The following is a 23,505-nucleotide window of genomic DNA, read 5'->3' as shown; positions in this document are numbered from 1 at the left end:
CCTCCAGTTAAGGAACTACATAAAACCCACTTAAATGAGGGGGGGAAGCAAAAGCACGGCATTATGGTTTATAACCAATATTAAACTGAAGTGTTTTCTACAGCAAAAAATGAGAATAAATGCTTATTTTCATCCATGATTTCAATATTGATCATCTGTATTCAAGTGGCTTCAGTTCATACTACACGTGCTGTTTTTCTACTTCCTTTCCCAAACTCTATTTCCCAGTGCTACCTTTCCTTACAAATGACAACTTCATGACTTACTTTATAAAGAACATCAAAACCTTAAAAGCTATCAATTACAGTTTTTCTTCCCCAGCATGCTGGGCCAACCTCTCCCTCTTTCATCCTACCCCTATTATTAAAGTACTCTCTCATCCTTCCACTGGGTCTGAGTAAATTCACTCAGACAACTAAGTTCTATAATGTGTCTACCCGCTTTCCTTTCTAAAATCATGGTTTCTCTGGCTCTCTTCTCTCACCAGTTCAAAATCCACATTCTCTAGAGGAGCATTATTTATGATTCCTGAATTCCTATCATCACAATAAATCCAAGTTCTATCTACTTATAACCATGAAAGAACTCTTCTTTTTTCTTTGTCATTGTATCTAGACCAACCAGTTAGATCTCAAATTCTGTGTTCTCTTGAAAGTTTCTGCAACTAAGTTCTATATTCTGCTTACTGATGCCAGTTTAGAGAATGTGTGTGTGTGGTGCCGTGTTCTACTAGACTGTAACTAGGAGAATACAGAACAATGCTTTTGCATACTTTACAGCATACACAGTTCTAAAATAATTTAGGAATTGCAAAGTTATTATAAAAGAGTAAAAGCTCAATGGTGTCTTTTGATCTTTTCTTTCAGATCATCTATCTTCTACAGTAAAAAATACTTTATTAATTTTTTAAATTCTTTGGTAATAAATTTTTAAAGATAAAGTATATCAGAGCAAGGACAAGAAACAGATGATTAGTGAAAAGTTAGTGGAATCTCAAAGCACCATCCCACAAATTACTTTCTAATTACAAAGGAAAAAAATATTTTTACAAGAAAGATCTAACAGTCACACCCATTAACAAAATGATCAAGCCCAACACTACCAAGAATGAGACAACCTGACACTGTCTCCTGGTATGATGCAAAAAATATGCATAAATGCTGCTCTATGTAGTATTTGGCAAAAATACAAAAATGTTAAACCTGAATCTAATCACCTAAAACTCTATAAACTTAAATATATCTAAAATGCTCTTTTCTCATGTTTTAGTGTCAATTTAGCCACTATCAAAGGCCTCTATGAAGGTCCCCAACAACCACCACAAAAAATGTAATGGTAGAATGAGTACAAGTTTGGAGCCGGACAGACCTAAGTGTGCATCCTGGATCAGCTACTTACTAAGCTTACATAAATCTCTAACTTTAGGTTCCTCATCTATAAGATGAGGTTGTATAAAATACCACCAATTTCAGAGGTTGCTGACATAGCTAATAAATGTAAAATATATAAAATACTACCGGGCATTATTAGAGCTGTTCATGTTGGTTAACCTATCATACCCCATATTTGTTCTCTATAATGTGTCATGGTTAACAAAGAACTCTTATATACATTGTCTCATCATCTGATCCTTCCTATAAACCACAGCTACAAGTCAGTAAAAATGAATCTTCCTGCAAGGAATCAATCTCCTAACATTCATTCACACACACTCTTTATACTGGTGATACTTTTTTTGCATGGTCCCAATACACACACATTTCAGTTATCAGTTTAAATAACGTTTCAGTTCTCTAATAGAGTTCAAATGTCAGTTGTATATGAACTGTAAGTAGTTACATAAAGTACAAACTTTACTGCCAGTTTTTCAATCCACAAATCACTATGTAAATAATATACATGCGGTGTATTAAGATCAGTGGCCAATCACATCACTTCTTTCAAAGTCTATTGGTGATGAGTCATGGGGCATGTTATTCAGTTCACATACAAATAGCAAAACGTGTAGTTGTGTTGCCTCCTAGTCTCCCAGTGATAAACCACATGACATTTTATGACATTTGATCAGAAGAAACAACTGGCCTACAAAGATGAAAATGAAGCAAAGAAATAAAAAGTAATAGTGCTGGAAATTAAATTTGCATAGAAAATAAGCAAAATTATATGCATCAGAGGAACTTAGTACAGACAAGCTTATCAACATAAATAAGGAAAATAACTATGATGAAAAGGATAAAGATGTCCCAGAGGAAGTGACACCAGCAAAAAACTTAAAGGAACTCTCACAGATATTTTATGACACTGAAAGTGCAAAACATAAAATTCTAGAAGCCAAGGCATTCAAGATGTTTGCCCTATATCTTAAGTTATACAAGAAGCAAGCAAGAACTTTTTAAACTTCTGATGAGTTCTTCACAATAATTTTTACAGTTCTACCCTACCATGTAAACTGAAGACTGCCCTTACGTATGAATATGGTTTTGTATGTGTGTGTGTGTGTGTGTGTGTATTTATTTTCCTCCCACTTACTCCCAAACCATCTCAGAGCAAGCTGCATATATGATGGCCGTTTACTCCTAAACAGTTAACTGTGTATTTCTTAGGAATAAAGTTTTTTTTTAACCTAACTGCAGAACATTGTAAACGTCAATAAATCCTTTAAGTTACTTTTTAAGAACCTATCTACTATCTAGGAATAAAAGATGGAATCAATGCCTGCTATTCAAAGTCAAAGACAGCAGCTATGAAATTTATAAATTGGTTTTTCAGATATATTATCTTTCAGGCAATTATGTAGTTTAGCTCTGAAATTTAAGACACTGTCAATACTAAAAGTAAATGAATAAAAAAGGAATAAAGAAAACTTCTTAAAGCTAGTCAAATAGTCAATTAAATAATTTTTTTCCCTCCATTTTAATTAACACTTTACAAAGTACAAAATATACTGTCTTGTGGGAGGAACATCAGGTACTTTTTTCTCTCTGTCATACAGTACATAAATCTCAAGGGTTCTGTTTCTTCAAGAAAGAAGGTAAGCATGAGGAGCCTAGATGTAGGGCTGCCCAGTTCTCCCCCTTACCCAGACCTTGGGACAGATGTAGGTGTCACTGCTTCTGCTGGTGACTTGCAGCACACCAGGTGAGGGCTAGACTCTTCAAGTTGAGGCCCCGGGCAGGGCAGAGGCCCCTCAGAGCCCCACTGTGCATCCAACGTCCACTTACCCCCATCTCATGATAACGGAAATGACTTTAGCATAGAGCAAGAAGGCTTGCGGTTTTGTGTTAGGCGGCTCCCATCCCAGTTTTGGAGCCAATCCTGCTCAGTTCTTCCTGGACCATTTTCTAAGTAGGTAAACTGAGGCAGTGGCCAGAAAACACACTGAGCTTGGCCTCTTGTCTTGGGACCTGAATTTGGCCTGCTTTTCATCTTTCCTCTCCCCTGTCCCCCAATTCAATAATTTTTAATACTTCCTAAGCATACAGATAATATAAATTTTTATAACCCTCACTTTGAAATGTTACAAACCTTCCAAGAATTTAAAATCACGAATAGAACATCATGATGCTACACAAAAATGCTAAATTAAATACACCATAGGGTTTAAGTACACAGTACAAAAAAGAATCTGTCAAGCAAATAGGGAGAGAATGATATTCAGTTGAATTCATTATACTGTTTAGCATCTACCACGTGCCAGACACTGTTAATATTCTGGTAAATAAGACTGTCATGGTTCCTGCCCTCAGAATCTAGAGAATAAGTGAAAAGACAATCATCACAGTGCTATTTGCTATGAGAGCAGAAAAAAATCTAATATTAAAATGGAGAGAAGAGGCACCTTATGGAGCAGAAAAGGAGGGAGATGTCAAAAATTTCCCAAAGAATATAACATCTAAGCTGAAACATGAAGGATAAATAGAATTAAAGAGAAGAGGGAAAGTGATTGACTCAGAAAGAACTACATATGCAAAGTCCCAAAAGTAAAAGAGGGCACAGAACTTTAAGAGACAGTAGCTGAGTACAACAGTATCATTTTCAGGTAATGGTAAAAGAGAAAGGGAGAATACAATGCAATGGAAAGAAATTCAACCTGAAGTTAAAAGACTTAGTTTCCAGGCTTTGTCCTGTCATTATTAGCTGTTACAACTTTAGGGCAAGTCATTTATCTTTCTGGACCTTTATTTCCTAATGAGCAAAATGGAGACATTACCATATTCCCCTCAAAAGGTTGTCTCAAAGATCAAATTTTAAAAGGCATGTAACAAACCATAAGAGAAAAAAAAAATACTTAAAAAATTCTGCTCCTCAAAATATACCTTTTAAAAAAATAAAGTGACAAGTCACAGACTGGGAAAAATAACAGATGTCTAACAAAGAACTTGTACCCAAATATATAAAGAACTACAAACCAACCATTAAAAGGTGAACAAACCAATAAAAGGAGGGGGCAAGAGACTCGAACAGACACTTCATCAAAGGAGGTATACAAATGGCCAATAAGCACATGAAAAGGTGTTGAACCTCATTAGTCATCAGAGAAACAAATTAAAATCATGAGATACTACTTCACACTCATTAGAATGGTTAATACCAAAAAGCCAAATGTTGGCAGAATATGGAATACTGCAGCTTTCATACAGTGCTGATGAGAACATGAAATGGAATGGCACTTTAAGTGGTTTGGCAATTTCTTATAAAGTTACACATACATCTACCACATGACCTAGCAATTATTACTTTGTATTTCCTCAAGAGAAATGAAAACATGTCTACAGCAACTTATACAAGAATATTTATCACAGCCTTATTCATAATAGCCCCAAACTGAAAACAACCTAAATGTCCATCAAAAGAAGAATAAACAAACTGTGGTGTATACACAATGGAATATATTCAGCAATAAAAAGGAATTATGGAAACACATGGATGAATCTCAAAAACATAATGTTAATGAAAGACCCTCACAGAAGAGCACATATTGTGATTCCATAAACACATACACACATATACACACAAACAAGCAAACTTATCTATGGTGACAGAAGACAGACAAAGATGGAGGGGAACTAACTGCAAAGGGGGAATTTCTCACTGAGATGGAAACGTTCTCGTTTTGGATAGTGATTATATTGCCAAAACTCCCTAAATACAAGATCTGTGCATTTTATTGTATGTTATGTATATCTCATTTAAAAAAAAAAAAATGACACCATGGGTATGCAATGAGCAAAATCCATAAAGTAGGAAATTCTACAGGACAAGCAACCAGATTTCCACAAGAAAAAGAAAAAAAGGGAGAAGTGACCTATAGGTTAAGAGAGACTTCAGACAAATATCAACCATACACAACATGTGAATGAACCTTGTCTGACTCATGATTCAAACCAATCAACTATTTTAAAAAATCAGAGAAATTTGAACACTGAAGACATTAAGAAATTGTTAACTGTTTTACTGTGACAACAGTAATGTGGTTACGCTTTTAAAATACTACAAGGAAATATGGATGAATCTCACAATGTTGGATAAAACGAAAGAATACACACTGTATTATTTTCCATTTTTTCCATTTTTTAATAGTTCAAAATCGAGTAAAAATAAATTATATTGCTAGAAATCTCCACTGGGGAAAAAAAAAACAGACTTGTGATTGGAAGGAACGTAAGGAAGCATCTGAGGTGGTAGCAACTCCATTTCTTGTTTGAATGATAGTGACAAGGGTATTCACTTCGTGATCATTCACTGAAGTATTAATTTATGTTTTATATTCTCTTCTGTATATGCATTCTACTTCATGAATAAAGTTCTACCAAAAACTTAGATGTACATAACTTAAGTATATACAGATGAAATAAATAAATAAAACTGCCCAAGATTTAACTCAAAACAATTGAGAGGGAGTAGAGGATACAAATGAAAGCAGAGTTACACTTGTTGAAGATTGTTACAGCTGGTGATGGGAGTTCATTACACAGGTGTTTACTTTGTATATGTTTAAATTTCTGCATAAATTTTTTAATGTTCCTAACCTTAATTACTGCACTTCTAGCAATGACAGGAATATACTCCGAAACGTAGAAAAACAAATACATAATTAAGCTCACTGTATTTTTATTTTTAATGCCCCTCCCCCAATGGATACAACCTAATATTCAAAAATGGGCAAATAAACCACAGGAAATCAGAGCATAATTTTTACAAGACTTTTTTTTACAATTTTTATAAGACTTTTTTTTACAAGAGTTCTTAGTGACATGAAAAATGATTATGATAAATTAGCAAGATATTACAATTACATTATATCAAGCATAATCTCTACATAAAAACTTTTACGTATAAGGAAAAAAACTGAAAGGAGATATGCTAACATGGTAATGATGATTAAGTTTGGGATTATGAGTGACTTTCTTTGATTTTTCACAACCAGTATATGTAACTTTAATCACTAGAGGGGAAAAAAAACCATTAAGCTTCTTTCTCATTTGCTCACCGAAAATATCAATTCTATCAAGCTGAGGGATGAAAGCAAAAACCCTAATAAATTGTGGAAGAGTCACCAGTATTACATTCTAAAAGACTGACCAGTACGGAAAAAGGTAAACAAAATTTTACCTTTTTGAATTTTCCTCAAGTCCTTTGCATTATCTCTGTATTTAATTACAATTTCAATAGGAGTCTTTTTAATATCAAATTAATCCCACAGTACAACTAGCCAATAAGCTATTTTTAGAATTTAATAGCATATTAGAAAACATTATACCCAAAGGAACTTCTTTTCAAAAACTGAATACAGACTATTTCACACCTAATCTAGCGTCCTACTTTAAAGTCCTGTGTCAATGAACCTATCAGATCCTTGTGAAATGAACTTACAAATTTTGATTCAAATGGACATGTGTCAGCCTGCCATTCTATTTTCATTAGAGCTTTAGTAGAAGCCAAGAATTTGACTAATATGGGTAAGAATACAGAAATCATTCACATGATTATTACAATAGAACAAGATTAAGAAATTTGAGCCAAAAGTTTTCCATTTTCAGATGAGTCTTAAAACTAAATCTCTCATCAAATTAAGGAAATGCAGTTAGGTGATTAGAAAACTCTCTATCTGTGAAAAATGAGAGAGAAGGCTGTCTTACACAAGAAAGGCTGAGAGGCCTAGAGATGGGATGCCATCCCAGATCTAAAATCACCACCACCACCTACTTGACACCAGATCATGGTGCTAGAAATTCATTCCTATTTTACTTTTACCCAGTGGAGTTCCTTGGCTCATGGCTGGTAACTTAGAGTCCTTCAAAGTTCCAACTTCACTTCGGATGGCAGGAGTATCAGAGCAGGGGCTTTCCAGAATGTGTTGTTACAATGGCCACATGGGATTCCATAAAGGGAGAAACTAAAGAAATATAATTTATTTAGAATTATAAAAACCTTTAACAAGGCTTGTCTCTAGAAGTTCAAAAATATAGAATCTGGAAGAATTTTGTATCACATATGAAGAACTGGTAAAAAATTTAAAAATAAGGAACAGATGTAAATGTCTCCAATGTTTGTGTCCCCTACAACATAATGCTTGGGCCAGTTCCTAATATTTTCATGAACAATACAGAATACAACAGAGTTACATTCAAACAGGGGGACAAACTGAGAAAGAGCTTAAAAAGCTAAGTGAATGAGAATTATACTATTAGCCTTTGACTCAGGCAAGCATAAGGTGAAAGGGCTAGAGAAGAATTAAGTAATCCATGTAGTAATTAATATGTATGGTTTCTGAACTAGTTTTACCTAATTAAAAATAAGCCATCCAAATCTGTGTTGATATCTCATGACATCGGCCCAGAACCTCTGGTAGGGTTCTTCATAAAGTGGATTCAATAAACAATTGGTGAATTAAATATGCTACAATAAACATAAAGATTAATATAAATCAAAATTATAGCCTTACCTTTGTATAAAACCATGATATTCTCTCTCAGTCAGTGGCACCACCCATCAATCAGGAACTCAACCCAAGAACCCAGGAGTCATTCTCCTCTCCAAGAACATCTAACGGGATTGCCAAATCCAATCAATTCTGTTCCAAAATACCTTGACGCAGTCTCTCCTCTATCTCCATTCTTGGTACCAAGGCTTTAGTTATCATTTCTTTCTAAACTATTACCATAAATACTTATCTCATTTCTTTGCCACAACAATTCTTCCCTCGCTAGTTTATCCTCCTCACCTCCTTCCAAGGGCAATCTTTCTAAAACAGAAAAATGATCAAGCCTTCCCCATGTTTATAGCTCCTCTGTCTCCTCATCACTGATTGCATAAGGTACAAATAACTTAACGTGACTCACACATTTTACATCTCAGATCCCCTCCCATCCTTATGTTCCGAGAACACTGAACTACTGGCAATGAACGCTGTTTTGAGCTTGTAGTGCTGTTTAATACTTCTTTGCCTCTATACATGCTGGTTCCTCTGCTTGAAATTCCTTCCTCACCCTTTGGCCTGCTTTGACAATATTTAATGTTCCAATATCCAACTTAGTAGTTAACCTCCTCTTTGAAGACTTTCTTTCCTCCAATATTTACTCCCTTCTTCCTCTTGCTTCTGCACTTTGTACCTCCTAAATTCTATTTATCACAGTACAATATTAATTACATGTTTATATGGCTCCTATGAGGACAGGGTACAAGATATTCATTTCCATATAACCAGCATATTCATTAAACACCAACACTACACACCAGATAATATTTGCTGAATAAATGAGCAAAAGACCACAAAAACAAAACAAAACAAAACAAAAACTTCTAAACCCAGGCCAATTCTTATAGTTTTGATAACCACATTAAGAAATAGTTACTAGGTAGAAAAGATTTGGAGAACGGCAATTATATTAAAGAAAAAAAAGAAGCAACTTCCATGTACAAAAGACTAAAAAAAAACCAGGCTTCTTCAGTTTAGAAAGTCTGAGATGGGTTATAACTAAAGGTACAAGAGGTATACGGAGCAAACACGATACTATTTACTCAATCCTGGAGGCGTTCAACGAGGCAGCATCATTATATCTAAAAGTTATTTTTAGGAACTCTATTTCAAAAAAGTTCCCTTTATTTAACAGACAGTAAATTGAAACTCAAAGTATTAAGCCAAAACAATGGTGGAAGTGGGCCACACATAAAGCACTTAGCATAAAATATGCATCTGAGATATACTACCTATTAATTTGGTTTCCATTAGTAAAGTGTACAACTCCCCCTACAGGAAGTAAATGAACACCAACAATAATCGGTACTCTTCAGTTCTCAGCAACCACCTAGCGCAGACAAACATCTACTGCTAAGAAATCTCCTGCGTGCAGAAGTAAGCATGTGGATCTGCTACTGCAGAAAAAGCAGTCTCTCTGACACTTAGTCAGCCATACCACTCATTCAAGTCTGCCTAATAAAGGCTGTACTTCAGCTTTTCCTTCCCTTAACCACACATCATGGAGAAGTTTCCTTTGACAGAGAGAAAAACATATGTGCTAGATGCATATATAAATATAAATACACACATATATAAATGTATATATACAGATATAGCATATACATAGATATATGTGCACATATAGATATAAATGCAAGCAGCATTAAGAAGCAATCTTCCAATACTTCTGAATCTACTGCCTCTGACTCAAAGATACTTTGCCTGTATAGCTATCATCAGTAGTTTAGAAAAATGTCTGCAAATTCAACTGGTAGGAAATACATAAAGAAAAGTTTTAAAAATAACTTTAAAGTTTAAAGTAGTTAAAGTAGTTAACTCCAATTTTTTTGAACACACGGAAAAATAGAAAAACTAAAATAATTTCAGTGCTTCATAAACTTTACCATCTATGAGAATCACTTGGTCAGCTTGTTCAAACACAGAATGCTGGGTCCCACGCTGAGATTTTCTGATCAATTTTGGGATAGGACCTGAGAATCTGAATTTCTAACAAGTTCTCAGATAATGTGGTCAGGGTCACACTATGGAAACAACTAGTTTAAACTATTAGCACTGAGAAGGAACTTGCAGGTCAATAAAATAAAGCTCAGATAACTAACAGGTTTCTTGATTGCCAATCCAAGGTTCTTTCCACTGTTAGGGTTCAGTTATTGGGGGTGTGGGTGTGTGGGTGTGTGTGTGTGTGTGTGTGTGTGTGTGTGTGTGTGTGTGTGTATACATGTATTTTTAAAAAGTGCACAACATATTTTTGTTAAAATCAACATTTTTTGAGTACTTGAGTAAAACGTGGTCCTTGACTTAAAGAAGTCTATTCTAGCCAGGTGAAAAGAGACTAATGGTCAAATAATTACAACACAGAGTGACTGGTTCCACAAAAGAAATGCATTTGTAAGTGCCTCGGGAATGTAATAACGAAGAACTCAGGAGAACAACATCTGGGGGCCTTGGAGGATAATTATTAGCTTACCAAGAAGATAGAACAGGGTGGGACGGAGAACATTTTAGATATGCACATCACGGAAAAAAAATCCACCAAGTGCTTACTGTGGACAGTCATTGTACCAAGCATGGGGATAAAATGGTGAGAAAAGATACGGTAGCAGCCTTTAATGGCACTTACGCTCTAAAAGGAAACAATCAAATAATAATCCAAGGAAATATAAAGAGGCAATTTGTTAAATGCTACGCATAAGAGGTATTCTATACTATGAGAACTTGTAACAGAAAGATCTGACCTAGTCAAAGAAATTCTCCTCTAAAAAAGGGTCTGAGTTAAGGTACGAAGACGACACCTTAGGATTCTACACACGGTGTTCAAATCTTTGCACATAAGAAGTGTTTGTAGGTACTATTACTGTTAAGTGGATATTTGTCTCCTTTAAAATTCAAAGGAAAAAATCTTGGTAGGCTAGTACTCAACTCTACAAAAAGGACTGTCAGTTAACTTCTCACAATGTCGAGCATTACTGACTATGAATACTTATGCCCATTATCCAAGGAACCCATTTTCCAGTATCAAGGAATAGGGGAACCAAACTAATGAAAGTAGCCTGCTGAGCACAGCGTAAGAGTAAGGGTAACTGGACGGTCTTAAGGAACATGAGCGGTCTGTTTCTCTTTTCTCCTATGACCAGAAGTGGGGCAATCAGATATGGCAAATTCTTGTTCCTTGGTTCCCCTTCTCTTTGTGTTCAGACTTCCACCCTCCTGTAACCACTGTCAACACTTAACCACAGAATGGAGTAAAGTAATTACATTCTGCTTTGTCTTCATGGCAAAGTTAACCAACCAGTAATGTTAGAGTCTCAAATGTACATGGTGCTGTGCTATGTATGTGCCCGGGAAGTCCTAACTTGTCCTCAAGGAGCATACAACCTAGACATAATTAAACTTTTTATCTTGTATCCAGTTAGATATCATAAACGGTAGTGAGAAAAAAATATGAGAATTCTAGAAAGGTTTCCTTCAGTACGTGAGATTTGGAAAACAATATTGCAAAAGGGCTTTTGAGGATGAGAACCAGGGTAGGGGCAGGGAGAAAAAAATATCACGAATATGTGGAAAAAAACAAGCAGGTAGTTTGGTTTGGCTGAAACATATACAGGTTAAAAGTAGATAATAAAACTGTAACAGTCAACTGGGGCCTGAACACCAGGCTAAGGAGTTTGGGTCTACAATAGCAAAACCTTATAGTTAACTAAGCACTTATAAACAATTTCCAAAAGTTAAGTTTTATTTTCACTATTCCACACATGAAAAATTAAAGTTCATCAAGGTTAAGTAACTTGCCCAAGATTACACAGATTATAAATTGAAATTCAAAGTCAGGTCTCATGAACCAAAGTCCAGTGCTCGTCCCACACCACCACTGACTTAATAGAGTGGAAATGTCATGGGGGATGGGAACATGAGAAGAATGTTGGAAGCACAGAATAATAATGGAAAAGACACCTGGAAGAAAAAAAAATCTAAGAAGGAGGCTCCTACAACAGTCCAGACTAAGAGTGAGAACTAAGAGTGGTAGTGGGAACTACAAGACAGATGAATATCAAAATCCAGCGGGTCTGAGCAACTGATTAAATATGAAGGATAACAGAGGAAGAAGTAATAGTTGATAATGCCATTAACAAAAAATGTTAGTTGTCATTTCTATTTGGGGGGAAAAAAAAAAAACTAAACATAAACAAAACCCTTAACAACTTCTCTGGATCCTGCATTTCAACTATGACTTCCACCCCTTCTCTCTTCACCATCAAAGTTTGCTAAACTTTTGTTGTCTTTGTATTCTCACGTTTATTTTGAAGAATGTCTTCTGCCCCAAAATGCTACAGAAACTCCTGTTTAAAGTCACCAATAACCTCTATATTGCCCAATCCAACAGAAATCTCGGTCTTCAGTATACTCAGCCTCTGAGCAGTATCCACCTCAGATGACCACTCTCTCCTCTCTGAAACATTACCAGTACCAAGTGATGTTTAAGAATACAAACTGGAGCTAGACAAACCTGGGTTTGAAACCAACTTCTCCAGTTACTACCCAAAGGTCTTGGCAAATTATACATGCAGTCCCTTTTCGTGTCATTTTCCTGATCTATAACAGAAGAAATAGTAAAAGCACCTACTTCATAGGGTTATGAGCATTAAATGAGTACAGATACACTAATGCTTAGAACAATGCTTGATAAACAGTTAAGTATCACAGTCTCTTGGCTTCCAAGACACAACTTGTTCTTTTGATTTTCCTCATACCTCTCTGGCTCCTCCCTCTGCCTCTCACTCTCTCACTCTCTTTGTAAGCCACTCTGTCTACCCAACCCCAATTACCAAACATATGCCAATGAGCCTCAGCTGTATGCGAATAAGCCCTTCCTGAGGCCCAGAATCAGTTACCGTGTCAACAGTTCTACCTGACCTGACGCCTAACAACCTTGTCAAGACTGTCCATACTTACCCAAAACTGAACTTATGCTATTTCCCTCAATCTCCAAACCTGCTCTTCCTTCAGTGTGCACCCTCTCAATAAAAGGACTGTACCACAGCAGCCCACATGAGAAACACTTGTTTATATGTATCCCTTAACCTCACCCTCTACACATCCAATGAACCAAAGTCCTATGACTCTTTGATAAATATTTCTCAAAACCTCTCTAATTCTACTGTTAGCACTCTTAATCATATACCATCATATCTTACCTGAACCTCTGCAGTAGCCTCTTAATCGGTCTCACAAAATCTATTCTTGCTCTCTTCCTGATCTTTTCTCTACACTGCAGCTATTGATATTAGTGCAAGCATATTACTCCTCTGCAGAACTTCCACCTTACACTGTCCCAGGATAAAACCCTACCTGACCTGATGCCTAACAACCTTGTCAAGACTGTAAGTCTCTCCTCCACTCACTTCTTTCCAGTTACACTGGACTTTTTGGTTTTGTTTGGTTGGTAAGTTCCTCAAGTATGTCAAATTCCTTCCAACCTCAGGGTTTGTGCATGTTAGTCACTTCTCTTTTATAGCTAGTTACCTCTCGCTCACTCTTCAGTTCTCAGCTTTAAAGGCTTTCTCAGGTAAAGTGTTCTCTGATGCCTCCTCCCACTCTTGAAGTTTAGATCAGGTCATTCTATTATACACTCTCATTGCAACCTGTCTCTACCTTTGTAGTCCTTTGCATCACTGTAATTAACATTATCAGTGTCAGTATTTATTAAATGTGTGACTTCCCCACTATACTGTAAGTTTCATGACAAAGGAATCATGCCTGCCTTGCTCATCACTGTATCCCAAGAGCCTTACATGGCATCTGCCACGTGGTTAAGGGCTCACAGTATCTTCTAATTCCTGCCATAGGGCTTTGCATTAGCTGGTCCCTCTACTTAGAGCTCTATTGACCCAGATCTGGTCTCCAATGTCCTTGAACTTCACAAAATTGGCTCCTCACTAAGGTCTCAGTTACAAAATGCCATCTTCAAAAGAAGTCTTTACTGATGACCCACTCTTGAGAAGTGATTCTCACTATACAACTATTTCATCACCTTCTTAATTTTTTCAAAGCATTCAGCACATTGGAAAACACAGTACAGTATTTGGAAGTTCTAAAAAAAAGCAAGACCCAAGGAAAGTGCCTGGCACAGTATAAGCATTCAACAAACATTTCAGTGAATGAATCTCCTGAACAAGAAAAGATGATTTGGGAAATACCCCAAATTCATCAGCAAAACATTTATAAACTGTGCTCCAACAAAGTTGAAGAAGTGGCAGTATAGCTTAGTAGGCTTGAAAGCCAGACTGCCTACTTTGAATCCTGGCTCTTTCCCTTCCTAACTGGATAACTTCGGACATGTTACTGAACTGCACTATGCCTCAGTTTCCAAACTGGTAAAATAGGAATTAGAGCCTATCCCATAGTTTTAAGAATTCCATTAGCTAATATATGTAAAGTGCCAGTACCAAGCACATATACATTCAGTGTGTATCATTATCCAACAGATTGGGCTTTTTTCCCTCCACATTTCAAATACACAGGTGTCTTTTCCTTTATTTCATCCACCCAAAAACGGTCACCATTATTTTCGTACACTGCATAACTTCAAGGGCACCTTTCACATAAAGATATGTGAATGGCACCTTCTGGAATTGTGCTATGTAGTAACACCATGCCTGAGTTCCAGCAACCCCTAGAATTGTGGTCAAAGGACACAAGAAACAGAGAAGTACGCTGGAAACTATAAAAGCAGTATAAAATTATCACTATGTTTATAAATCTACATTTTCTTGAGGTCACTGCCAGAAACAAGAGTGGGTTCACCAGATTACTGCCCTGTGATCCAGGGATACAAAGAGATGGATTAACGTTCAGGCTACCTTGAATTCACACTGAGGGCTACAACCAGCTCATGAGGCTGTTTCTCAGGGATGGTCATGGGGTATTCAGCTGAAGGGCAATTCAAAATATTTCAATATTTGCTCACATCAACACTGCAGCTTTTACATTTTTCTATCCTTCAAAGACAATATCAAAATGAAATTTCTTGTTATAACTTAATTATTTATCTCAAGACAATAAATACTTATTTTGGTTACCCAAATAAGTTGATCTTAGGATAAAATGAGTAATAAAGAAATACGCGACTGGGTTGAAGATTTGCCATGGCCATGAAGTTAGTTTTTGAAAATTCAACAACAAAAAGTGCTTCGTGCTTATCTTGGGCAAAGCCCTCGGAAACACAATCTGAAAGAGTGCTTTCAAGATGTTTTGTGTTAGACTTAAAATTCTCAAATAAATAGCAGATAGGATGCAAACATAGATAGAACCTATATACTGGTTATTTCCCTTTAAATCAGTGTTTTCAATCTTACACTACTGACATTTTGAACCAGATAATTCTTTGTTGGGGGGTGGGGCTGGCCTGTGTATTTAAAATGGCTTAGCAGCATCCCAAGCTCCTACTCACTCACTCAAATACCAGTAGGACTCCCCTAGTCTGACAATCAAAAATGTCTCCAGATATTGCTAAATATCCCCTGCTGGAGCAAAATCACCCCCAGTTGAGAAACCCTGCTTTAAACAAATCTGTTCCAACTGTCTAAATCATCCACCCATGCTCTCTACTCCCCCTTTCAAAAACCCCTCCCTCTGATCTTCCCAGTAACCCAGACTTAATCCCAAAGTCCACCTCAATTCTTTTGCCTTTGTCTCCAAAATCCTCAGAAATCACTTAGTACAACTCCCTCAAGGACAGGTTCATTCTCTTGTTCAAAATCACAATTGGGGGTGGGGGGGAACACAACTGGTGATAGAGGTGATACTAGTATTCAGGGCTCATGATCCCTAATCAAGCACTCTTTTCCATCGTAATACACTGCCATACATCAGTCACCAAGTTTTGGCAGTCCGTTCATTGCCAACACGTCTTGCTTCTATCCCTTCCTTTCCATTTCTACTATTTACACCCCAGAGCAGCGGTTCTCAAACTTCTACACGCATCAAAATCACCTGGTTTGTTAAAACATATATTGCCAGGCCCCAAACCCAAAGTTTCTGATTCAGTAAGTATAGGGCAGGGCCCAAAACTCTGCATTACTAACATGTTCCCAAATACCCAGATTAATGCTTATGCTTCTGAGGATCACACTTTGAGAACCACTGCTCTGGATTTCAGGTACCTATTACCTTAAGAGGTAACCTATTTCAGTATTATTCTAGATACCTCCCTGACCTAAAACTGCAAAAATATTACTCCTAAAATACCACTTTGATCAAATTACTATTCTATTAAAAATAAACCACAACTTATGGCTTTCTATTTTTCCATACTTGATTTTCATAATTGTTTAAAATGAAACCTTATCAATAGTGCCTCACAAAACAAATCTACTTTAGTCCTACTAATCTAATAAATGTCTTTAGAATAGGCCTTCTAGGCTTCCCACTCCATAGTAAAGCTTATGCTACATTTACCTCCTGTAAGGCCACCCTCTTCCCTCCTCTTCTCTACCTACCTGAAGGAAGCCTTCACCAATGTATTTGCCAAAACCACGTTTGGTTACTATCTGCTGCCTTTTATCTTTATGGTTTAAGTTTTTACCAAGTACTCACAGATACAGAAAACCCCCAAGAACCTAAAATTTAAAACAGAAAACAATGATATGAGTGACATGCATAAAAAAAAGGTTTGACATATATACAAACTACACAAATACTGCTGTTTTAATAGATCAAGTGCAAGAAATTCAAAGTTCACAAAAAGAACGTGCCAATTTTTTTTAAACATGATTAAATACTGGCTGTCAAATATTTATAGCTACCTCATTTTGGATGTTAAGCAAGCATCTGTTAGAAAAGAAATTTTTAAAGTAGCCTCAAAAAAAGAGAAAGTACTGATCTACAGCTTCCTACAATAAGTGGGTATCATTTGTTTTTTGTATGAAATGAATCACAAGAGAGATGGTATGATGTGAGAGAAAAAACATGGGGTTCAAGGTTTGGTTCCACTCCTGACCAACGCTGTGATCTTGGGCAAGTCAGGACCCCTCCCTAAGCCTCCATTTCCATAATAAAACTAAGGCTTGAAACTATATCATCTACCTTACAGGGCTGCTTTGAGGGTTAAATAAGGTAATGTATATGAAAGAAACTAGCCTAGTACTTGGCACAGGATAAATATTTATTGAATTTTAACCTTTGTTGATGTGAAAGCACAATGCAAAAATACATTATTCGAAAAAAATGAAATAAACAAAGCAAATTAATGAAACATGAAGGATATCTATTTCCCAAGGAAAAAAAATTTTAAAGGATATAAAATAAAGAATGTACGTCCCTCGGCATGTTATGCAATAAATGTATCAATTCCCTGACTTAATGGCCAAAACCAACACTTGAGAGTAACATAAAACACCATCATTTGCAACTTCACAACTTTAAGGTTGTCTAAAAGTAACCAGAAACCTTATGTAGAGGATTTAGGACAGGGTTAGAGGTAGGAGAACTTAAATTTAGAATCAGCTTTTAAAGTTAACTAGACATTTTCTTATTTGTTCTAATAGCCCAAATACTATAAATATGTTCATCTGGCATGTGTGCTAAGCATAAGTTTTCATCTGTTATAGTTCAGACCTTCTGGTTATATACACTGCAAGACCTAATACCCAGATATTTTGCTCTTCCCTACACACCAAATTTTCCCCCATTTTAGTGGCCTATTCCTAGCACTTGAGAAAACTGGTAGTAAAGAAAAGTATTTATTAAGGCTTCCAACAATATAAATATTCTATATTGTAGACTGAGTATTTTCTCTTCTTTTTGCGGCTACTTATTGAATACTTTCTGTGTCAGACACTGTTCAAAGTATCCAATATACACCATAAACAAAAAGTCCCAACTCTCAAGGAGTTAACACTCTAATAGAGAGACATGCACAAACTTAAGTATGGAAGGCAGTGATTAGTGCTCAGCAAAATAAAACAAGAGAAAGTGATAGGGCTTTATAAATACAGTCCTTACTCTGGTGCCCAAACACAGCTAACTGCAGAAGACTGATGCATAAGAATAAAGAATTAGTTTCCTCATCATCTGCATTTGGAATCACTGAAAAATGGACAACATGTTTTCCTACATCATCAGGAAGGAGGCTGACACACTCAGAACAATGTACTCCTCCATAAACACAGACTGAAGTTGAAGTCTAATGAAATAATTATAAATAAGCAAATTCAACAATGTAGATCATCTATCTTTTTTTCTAGTTGTTAACAATATGACACTTTCATTCAAGGGGGGAAAATGGCTTAAAATTAGGACTTTATTTTGCCTAGTCCATTCCTGGTCAAAGGACCTTAGAGTGGGGTCATTCAAAGCAGAACTGTTTGTAAAAGGGATAATCTGGTAATTGCTGCTGAATCTGACAATTTCAAGGGTAACCCGAAGAAAGGTGGGAATCTCATCATGGCTTCAGTGCCCCCAGTTTCTTGCAACAGAGAAATGATTTAGCTATTTCAGAGATAATCACAGGCAAGGCACATTAACAGGACTGAACATCTGATGGTATAACATTATCCTTGAGAAAATCTCTTAATCTTATCATCGAGATTGACAAGTAAACTGAATTCTCAAGTAAATCAACATCTCCCCCTTCCAATAACACCACTAGACTTAGGTGAATTTAAAAATATCCAGGGTACATAACTTCTTTTACCCTTAAGTATACTGTCTTCTCTTTCTTTTACATTGATTTAGGTGTTCATTTGTTCCTACAATTGCCTTTGGCAGGGGCTAATGAATTTTACTTTACAGGTTGAGGACAGATATTATAATCCAATATAACAAAGATCATCATTTCCAATAAAAATGAAAAACATCTCAAGTTAAAACTGAAGGTCGTCATACTACACAGCATAGGAATCTTAAGCATTTACTTTTAATGCATATTATTTTGTCCTTGATTTTCTATGCAATAATAATTACTCAGAATTGGTGATTTCAAAAATCTAAAAGATCATCAGTTATAATTGCTAAAGATTTAACTAACATTTTAGATTTAAAAACTACAAGATATTATGCTAAACGTTCCCTATAAACTTAAATAAAAATGAACAGCGACAAACATCAAGATCTAAAACTACTCCAACACTTTGGCTCCTGAAACCAAATGGAAAAAAAAAAAGGTCCATCTTTAGTACCTGTCAGCGTTTCTCAATATGGTCCTACATCTAAATTTTTTAAAACATAAAAACAAATCTTTACTTCAGGACAACCAAATATCTACCCATCACCAAAAGTAAAGCTTCTGCCCTTTTCAGGTATATCAATTTGAATTGGAGATCTATCTGGCTTTATCCTAGGAATCCATCTGCTGAAACTACTAATCTTTTCATTAAAAAAAAAAATCTATCTTGCTTTTAAAAAAACATTGGTTACTCCTCCACCCTTGTCATTTCCTACACTGCAAAATAAATTTTCAAGTTCCAGAAAGTAGAGTTTATGTCCCAAGTCTACACATACATACCATTTTAAAAGGTACAATTCTTTTCCATATGTAATAAGTAAATAACAGTTTGGCGAAAGCCAATTTTTTAAAACTAGCTATTTATGATTTTTTTAAACGACTTGTCACAAAGATGATACAAACATATCAAAATTTACTTTACCAAATTCAGCCCGTGCACTTGAAATAGCTATGTCACTAAAAAGCATTAAAAAGATCTATCCAGTCAAAAATAGTATTTTTATTAATAAGAATACAACTTTTTTTAAAGATAGGTAAAGGGTCCTGGATACAAAAAAAGTCATTCTTGGTCAGAAATGAGTTTGGACTCAAGATTTTTAATAGAGGTACTATGTTTTCTCTCTCAAGAGGCTATTTTGAAAGTATGTCACAGAAAGATGACCATTAGTCTCCCAAAACAACATGGAGGCAATAGTCAATAACACTAAATAATGTAATAGGTGATTCAATTAAATTTGACATATACTGTATGACACCAACATAACCTTTAATCACTAAGCAAATTAGTAAACCTGTCCTTTTTGTCTCTCTTTCAAACTTTATGTTCCATGGCCAATAACTGCAAAACAAAAGTAAGTCCTATACTTTGCCCTACTTTAAAGACAGACACAGTGTTAAAAATATATGTATAAACTACTATAAAGATTAGCCTGTACGCCTTTATAAGTCTTAAAATTCTTCAACATCTAACTTAATCAGTAGAAAATTCTGGAATATGAGCACTCACCAGACATTAAAAGTTTGGTAGGCTGACTGCCACATAAAGAAGCTGCCAATATGCTTTCCTACCAAAACTTATGTTATGGAAAGGATTTATACTCCAAATATAATTTTGTCACGTAATCTTAGAAAAGACAAGACATCAGCCACCCTAAACTTCAAAATTACCCAAAATTCTAAGTAACAAAGATCTCCCAAAATATCCGATGTACTTTGTTCACAAGGCTACAATTGCACATGAACCAAGAGAGAAAAAAAATGGTTAGATAAGGAAAGGGTTAACGTGTGCAACAGGTAGCAATCACTTTAATTAACAACAAAAAAATTTTACCAGGACAAAAATCACAGATTCCTTGGATCTCCCTACTAGTACCACTCAACCTTATTCAAAAATGTGAAAGGCTCTCTCTTTGAAAGACTGGATCCAAGATCCCTCAGATATTTACGTAATAGCTCAACAACTCTACAAGTTTGACATGATAAGCAACCTCTCTCTTTTCTTTTCCCAAAGAAAAGTTTAATTCAAGAAAGGACAAAACAAAATAAATCCTAAATGTACAAAATTCTACTATTGATGTACTTCATTCCTAAAACTTAAAGAATAATCTCAACACATGGATTGGGAGACAAATCTCTGAAATAAGCCTTGGCAGAATATGTGCCTGCTAGATATACTTGCCAATACACTCCACAACTTTTTACAGTCACGTTGGAAAAAAAAAAAAAAGTAGCTTTTTCTCAAAAAGAGTGATCATCAGAAAATGGATTAAAGAATCATACTTTTTTTTACCTCCAAACTCAGTTTAAAATACAAAGCCAAATAAAACCACCATAAATTCCTTTAGTGATCTTCTAGGTCTTTCAGTTCATCAAATTTCACATAATACATACAATTCTGTAACTTCCCTCATACTCCACTAATAAAAATACAAATTCAAATTTCTGAAATAAGTATATGATGAGAATATTAATATGGGAAAATATTTATAAAGCTCTTTGACTCGGGAAACAAAATCAAATTCTTAAACTCCTTGAGGGAAACCTTGAGAGGAAAGCAGGGCCTAAAAGAGCAAGTATTCATATGCACGTACGTGCTAATTCCCTCAAATCATTACTAAGTAAAAATTTCTTTCAACAAGATCTCATATATCCCTCCCAAAATACAAAATACAGAACTTCATCAGCATCCAGTATTCTACCTTTTCTCAATCAACCCCTGCAACCCTCTAAAACTATCAAAGTATTAATTTGTTTTTTTTTTAAAGAAAAAAATAAAGACTCCATAGTTCTACTCCCCAGCTCAAAACCACAAACCCTGGCACATCATAATCCAAAAATAAAAATTATACAGAATCATCCTTACTCAAACAGTTTTGCCTCTGAAATTTACATTCTAATCTAATTTAGATTTATTACAATGTCAGTATTGCAAAATTAGCAATCCCTGTCACGTTGTAATCCAAAACCCTTTGACTTGCAATGGTTTCTGTAAAACTTAGAGGCTACATATAAATCCATTTCCAAACAGGATGAATAGTAAGGCTCTATCTAATATCTAAAATAGATATTAATATATACCTTTCCTCTTCTAATGCACAGAAAAGCCACCTGAAAAGTTTTAATCACAGTATGTTCACAAATGGAAACAAATTAGTTATTCTACTTCAGAACCGGAAAAAAAAAAAAAAAGACAGGAAAATACTAACCAATCTCTGGCTGTAACGAATCCTTTCTTCTTCGGGTTCCATCTCTCACTCTTCTGTTGAAATTACTGTAAAAAAACCACTCCAGGGCTGCCTTCCTCTTCCTCCTTAGGAACCAGATTGCAACGCTAAAGAATAATATGAGCAGAGATGAGAACTCATCCCCAAACTCAAGGTCTCTCTTCACAAAAAGAAGTATTTAAGATATGGGTAAGTTAAAGGCTAAGAAAACTGGTTCCTCTTAATCAGTTTGGGACCTCTCTCCTCTTGGGCAAGTGGTCCCATGTCATGATCAACATTAATCACATTACAACTGTCCCAGGCCTAGGCAAAAGGAGATGTTGGTTTCAGTTCCCTGTGGACCAGCCACACCGCTTGTTTCTCCCCCACGGAATACAATTAGCAGGCTCCCCTTCATGACATTAGGAGGGGGGAAAAAGTGCGGGGGGTGGACAGGACTTCGATATCTCTAGAGAGCTGACCAGGTGAAGCAGGCACTGAACTAATCCAGATCCTAACCAAATTAGTTCTCTCATTGGTAATTAAAAACTAAAGACAGACAGACTAACTCTATAAAGAGGACAAGAAATTAGGATTCGAAGACTCCGAAACAATTTCCCATACCCTTCTAGTAGGGGACAAGCGTGGCCTTTCTTCCTAGACTCCCCCGATCTTTTCATTCCCAAACCAACCCTCCACCCCAACCTAAGATGTGTACAACTCTGAAACAAATTTAAGAGAGTTGCAAAACAGGGACAAAAAAATCCCTCGTCGTCGTGCCCTCGGCCAGATTATACGGATTATAAAGTAATAAAATAAACGATATTAACCATAGATATAAGTAAAATACATTTTTTCCAAAAATTAAATAAAGACAGGTTTGCGCGACGGCCGATCCATAATAACAAGAAAGATTTTTCATTTTTCAAAATATTCTCATGGATAATGGCTTCCATAGGAAATGCAGATTCCCCCCCCCCTTTTGTAACTACATTACAGCCACGTTCATAGCATCCTTTCAAAACTGCTATGAGACCAGAGGACCCGATGACACAGTTTGCAAGAACAGTTCGCGACAGAACCCTCCTGGAGGAAGCCCTCGCCCGAGTCGGGAGGGAAACCGCGTTTGCACCCCCTGGGCAAGGATCGCCCGGGCTTGAGAGCAGACAGGGCCGGAGAGGAAAAACGACAAATCGCGCCGTGCTCCCCCTGGGAAAGGCGTTTCAATGGTTCTCCCATTAGAAAAAGAAATAGAAACTTTACATTAAGTCTTTAGATAACAGCGAACCAAACTTCCAAAGGGGGGGCGGACGGTGGGAGGGGGAAGCTCACCGGGGATTTTGCTCCTGAGTTCTTGTCCAAGTGAGAAGTAAAAGACTCCAAAAACTGGGAGGAAAAATTAAATCCCAAACGTCGTCTTCAGTTTTTTCCGTGGATCAACCCAGTATCCAGAGAGGGTCAGAGCGACCCGGAAAAGAGAGGAAACAGTTGCTGAATCAAACCTCCTCTTCTGGCTTTGGAGACCGGGAGTCGGAGGCGTCAGGAGAGGGGAGCGCGACCCCTCGGCGCCGAGCCCGGGGCGCCCCCGCCTCCCCCGGGCC

At 36.3% G+C, this 23,505-nt stretch overlaps 1 protein-coding gene across 3 annotated transcripts in view; it reads right to left on the bottom strand.

Moving 5' to 3' along the window:
• The window catches only part of LOC105298008 (lysine-specific demethylase 2A-like), a 60,941-nt gene extending 37,442 nt beyond the window's left edge, over positions 1 to 23,499 (bottom strand). The window contains exons 1-2 of one of the 3 annotated variants that reach the window (XM_011368986.2): positions 23,237 to 23,499; positions 21,908 to 22,032 (exon numbers count right to left, since the gene is read on the bottom strand). In XM_011368986.2, the coding sequence (XP_011367288.1) occupies positions 21,908 to 21,949 (42 nt within the window). In that variant the 5' untranslated portion in view covers positions 21,950 to 22,032; positions 23,237 to 23,499. Of the gene's footprint in view, positions 1 to 16,476; positions 16,597 to 21,907; positions 22,033 to 23,236 lie in introns of those variants that run through there. The other 2 variants (XM_023535785.1, XM_023535786.1) reach the window with 2 other exon arrangements.
• Between the last annotated feature and the right edge of the window lie 6 nt (positions 23,500 to 23,505).

The sequence above is a fragment of the Pteropus vampyrus genome, unplaced genomic scaffold, assembly GCF_000151845.1.
Source record: "Pteropus vampyrus isolate Shadow unplaced genomic scaffold, Pvam_2.0 Scaffold144, whole genome shotgun sequence".
Taxonomy (NCBI): Eukaryota; Metazoa; Chordata; class Mammalia; order Chiroptera; family Pteropodidae; genus Pteropus; species Pteropus vampyrus.
The sequence above is the reverse complement of the archived record's forward strand: the minus strand, read 5'-3'. Positions and strand labels throughout refer to the sequence as shown.